Below are 4,241 nucleotides of genomic sequence, written 5' to 3'. Positions count from 1 at the left end.
GCATCGCTCTGTCTCCGCCTCCGTTGTCATGGGCCTTCTTTTTAGGTGTGTATTTTTTTTAAGATTTTATTTATTTGACAGAGACAGCGAGAGAGGGAACACAAGCAGGGGGAGCGGGAGAGGGAGAAGCAGGCCTCCCGCCGAGCAGGGAACCCGATGGGGGGCTGGATCCCAGGACCCCGGGATCATGACCTGAGCTGAAGGCAGATGTTTAACAACTGAGCCACCCAGGCGCCCCTGTCATGGGCCTTCTTGTGTCTCTGTTCTTACCAGGACACCAGTCCTACATGGTTTAGGCCCACCCCACTCCAGGGTGACCTCATTGAAACCTCACTGATCACATCTGCAAGAGCCCTATTTCCTAAGAAGTTCCCATCCTGAGCTCCTGGGGGTTAGGACTTCAACATATCTTTGTGGGGGACACAGTTCAACCTACAACACTGATCTCAACAGACTCAGCAAATACTTGATAAAATGGTACCTCCATTCACAGCAAAAAGCCTGACAGTGTCATAGCATTACAAGGACAGCAGGCCTGCAGCCTGAGCACCTGGACAAGGCCAGGAGCTGGGGCTAGATCAGCAAGAGCCCAGCAAACGTGGGAGAAACAAGACTGACACATAAGAACAGGAATGATCAGAAGATAGGACTTTAGGGGCACCTGGGTGGCTCAGTCGTTAAGCGTCTGCCTTCGGCTCAGGTCATGATCCTGGGGTCCTGGGATCGAGCCCCACATTGGGCTCCCTGCTCTGCAGGAAGCCTGCTTCTCCCTCTCCCACTCCCCCTGCTTGTGTTCCCTCTCTCGCTGTGTCTCTGTCAAATAAATAAATAAAATCTTAAAAAAAAAAAAAAAAGAAGAAGAAGACAGGACTTTAAAAAGAGATATAAAGTAGATAAAAAACCTGGAAATAAACCTTAAAAAATAAGCAAGTCCTTCATGGAGAGAAGGGTTAACAGACACCATCTTTACGTGGGAGAAGACAATATAACAAAGACACCCATTTCCTCCAAACTGATCCATAAACTCAGTACAATTCTTTTTTTTTTTTTTTTTAAAGATTTTATTTATTTATTTCAGAGAGAGAGAATGAGAGAGAGCACATGAGAGGGGGGAGGGGCAGAGGGAGAAGCAAGCTCCCTGCCGAGCAGGGAGCCCGATGCGGGACTCGATCCTGGGACTCCAGGATCATGACCTGAGCCGAAGGCAGTCGCTTAACCAACTGAGCCACCCAGGCGCCCAAACTCAGTACAATTCTAATCCAAATCCAAACAGGGCTTCTTGTGGAAATCCTGACCCCAAACTGATGCAGTAACCCCCACCACCCCAGAGAATATCCGAGGCACCCGAGGAGGACACTCCCACCACTGGGCAGCATGGCACAGGGCAGAGAAGGGTAGCCCGAGAATGGGCGTGACAGACACATCTGCCAACAGAACCCGAAACAGAATCCAGTCTCTCCACCTAATTACAGAGATGAGTCAGCAACCAATAGGATAAAGAATTCAAAATCATCACGATCCAATAAAACGGAGACTATGTGATGAGCCCAGAGGCTGTCGAAGCTGATGGACAGAGGGAGTGCCGGGAGGGCCTCTCGGCAGCAGCACAGCGTGGGCCCCACAGGAAGCCAGAGGCAGAGCCCACACACCCATTTGCTTTCTTCTGGGTGCTCACCCCTGGGGCTCCCCAACCTCACCAGGGGCAGCGCCACTTTCTGGGGGCAACGCCCAAAAGTCCCCGAGTCTCCTCAGGCCTGCCCAGCCACCACCTCTTTGGCCTCTGACCTCTGGTGTGTGTCCAATGTAGGGGCCCAGGGCAGGCCACCCCAAAATGTGCCACCATGGCAAACTGATTATTTTGCATGGAAGCCACTTGGGAATGCAGTGGTGCAAGGTCATCAGACTCCGCTCTGTCCCCTGAAAGCTGAAGTAACCCTTCCATGGGGAAACACCGTCCCTGTAGGAAGAAGTAAAAAGGTACCATTCTCACCAGCGGTAGGAGCTTCCTTGCTGAGAGAGCTGGAGAAACAGACCTTGTCAACGTTACCTCAGTCCAGACTCTGCTTAGAATTCCTCTCTAAGTAAAGCTCCCAAACGTCTGTTTTCTTTATCCTGTCAATTCCTCACAAATTTACTGTGTCTTTGTCCAAAAAATATAAAAACTACCTGCCTTGGCCATTTCTTGGGGTCTCGATTTCATTAATGGACCTCTGTGCATGAAACAAAACTGCTTTTTCCCTCCTGTTAATCTGCCTTATGACGATTTAATTCCGAACCCAGCTGGAAGAGTCCTGGGAGGAGAGAAGGAAATTTCTGCCTCCCCAGCACCAGCATGCACACTGATCTGACCCCTGTATGTGCCTCGTCTTCCCCGCCCCATTTGGGAGCGCCACAGCCAGCTGCCCAGCCCCCCACAGCACCCCAAATCTGCCAGCACGCCCACCCAACTGCGCCACGTAGAACAGCATTTCCAGCTCCTACCGATGGCTGCCAGCCACCTGTTTCCATCCCGGGCCCCTTGGACATCCCTTTCACCGGAGCAAAATGGACCCTCAGCATACAGCAGGTTTGATCACTTTGTGGTTTCCACCGTCCCTGAGTGAAATCCAGCCCGCCTCACCCCGGCCCCACTCCCCCCATCCCTACCACCCTGCCCCTGCCTGGCCTCCGAGGCCAATTATCGTGTCCCTCCATCCTCCCCGGCTCCTTTCACCACCTGTCCCCAGGGCATGCTGTCCCAGCACCTTCCTGACCAGCCATTCCTGCTGGACTCGGCTCCCCGAGCTCTGGGCCCTGCCGCCGTGCCTGCCAGGTGTGGGCACTGGGATACAGGGCACCTTTGGGGGTGTGCCTCTGGTTGGTCCTAACGCCACATTCCCGCTTCCCACAGTGGACAGAACCAAACGATTTCACGGTCATAAGCCAGAAAACCTCCGTAAGGACAGACCGGGCCCTCCTCGTCACCAACAGAGGCTCCTGCCAAATGGCAACGAGAGCATCTGCGGGCAAGGGTGGGAGGCAACCGCTGGTATGAGGCTGGGGCCTCACCCAGCACACCCGGGCCCGCCCGCCCGCCTCACCTGCCGCTCTCGTCCTTCAGAGCCCCAAAAGTGGCCTGCCGGCTGGTCCTCCCCGAAGGCTCCTGCGCCTTCTCGCCGGCATCCGGCTCGGGCTCCAGGGAGGAGCTGGTGCTGCCCTCGCGGCTGACGCCGCTGCCCCTCCCAGGGCTGTTCTCCGCCGAGGCGCGGGGTGACTCAGTGTTCTGCTTCAGGGTCTGCAGCTTGGCCAGGGGGATGATGTCGCAGTCCTGCGGCCGGTGCCACACAGTGCGCTGGGTGCTAGCACTGTAATAGTAGAAGCGGGATGTGTTGGGGTCAAACAGCTCCCACCACTGGTTCTCGCTGGTGCGCTTGATGCGGACGCCGGCAGGAGGGTCCCACACGCACTCGCCCGTGACCAGGTTGGCATACATACGCTCGCGGGTGCGCGGCTCGATGATCTCCACCCACTCCAGCCTGAGAAAGAGCAAGAGGAGAGTTAGCAGGGTCGGGTGCTGGCCTCCGGGAACAAGGGGCTCCTGCAGCCTGGCCCAGAACGAGGGCGCTGGCGGGGCTGGAGACGCAGCTGGCTCCAACCGCGGGCCCACTGCCCACCCCAGGGAATGGGTCCTGCCCACCAAGTGGTGTGCCCTTTGTCCCCCAGCTGCTGTGCAGGCCACCTGCTTGCGGAGGGCGGGGTTTGTAGACCCGCCTACAACAGCAGACCCTTTCCCACATCTGCCAGCCCCAGAGACAAGAAATCCTGTCACTTGGGCGCCTGGGTGGCTCAGTTGGTTGAGCGACTGCCTTCGGCTCAGGTCATGATCCTGGAGTCCCGGGATCGAGTCCCACATCGGGCTCCCGGCTCGGCGGGGAGCCTGCTTCTCCCTCTACCTGCCGCTCCCCCTGCTTGTGTTCTCTCTCTGTCGAATAAATAAATAAAATCTTAAAAAAAAGAAAAAAAAATAGTATGATGTCGGGCGCCTGGGTGGCTCAGTCGGTTAAGCGGCTGCCTTCGGCTCAGGTCATGATCCTGGAGTCCCGGGATCGAGTCCCGCGTCGGGCTCCCTGCTCGGCAGGAAGCCTGCTTCTCCCTCTCCCACTCCCCCTGCTTGTGTTCCTGCTCTCGCTATCTCTCTCTCTGTCAAATAAATAAATAAAATCTTTAAAAAAAAGAAATCCTGTCACTTATACAATAAAACC

The 4,241-nt window shown here is 55.7% G+C and overlaps 1 protein-coding gene across 1 annotated transcript; it reads right to left on the bottom strand.

Annotated features, from left to right (window-relative positions):
• Window positions 1–1,040: 1,040 nt before the first annotated feature.
• LOC115944709 (rho GTPase-activating protein 39-like) lies at window positions 1,041–3,768 on the bottom strand. Its single transcript, XM_081810186.1, has 2 exons — window positions 3,081–3,768; window positions 1,041–1,957 (listed from the first exon to the last, which is right to left on the bottom strand). The coding sequence occupies exons 1-2, from the start codon at window positions 3,470–3,472 to the stop codon at window positions 1,672–1,674; spliced, it is 678 nt and encodes a 225-aa protein (XP_081666312.1). The 5' UTR covers window positions 3,473–3,768; the 3' UTR covers window positions 1,041–1,671.
• Window positions 3,769–4,241: the final 473 nt, after the last annotated feature.

Source organism: Leptonychotes weddellii, unplaced genomic scaffold (assembly GCF_054177405.1).
Source record: "Leptonychotes weddellii isolate Sample4059 unplaced genomic scaffold, ASM5417740v2 HiC_scaffold_1971, whole genome shotgun sequence".
NCBI classification, from domain to species: domain Eukaryota; kingdom Metazoa; phylum Chordata; class Mammalia; order Carnivora; family Phocidae; genus Leptonychotes; species Leptonychotes weddellii.
Note: the sequence above shows the minus strand (reverse complement) of the source record. Positions and strands in the feature narration are given on the sequence as shown.

Excerpts from the sequence above, each read along its gene's own strand:
- LOC115944709 (XM_081810186.1), bottom strand. The coding sequence starts at position 3,472 with ATGTATGCCAACCTGGTCACGGGCGAGTGCGTGTGGGACCCTCCTGCC. Across the intron at positions 1,958-3,080 it reads CTGAAGGACGAGAGCGGCAG|GGACGGTGTTTCCCCATGGA; the intron begins GTGAGGCGGGCG and ends TTCTTCCTACAG.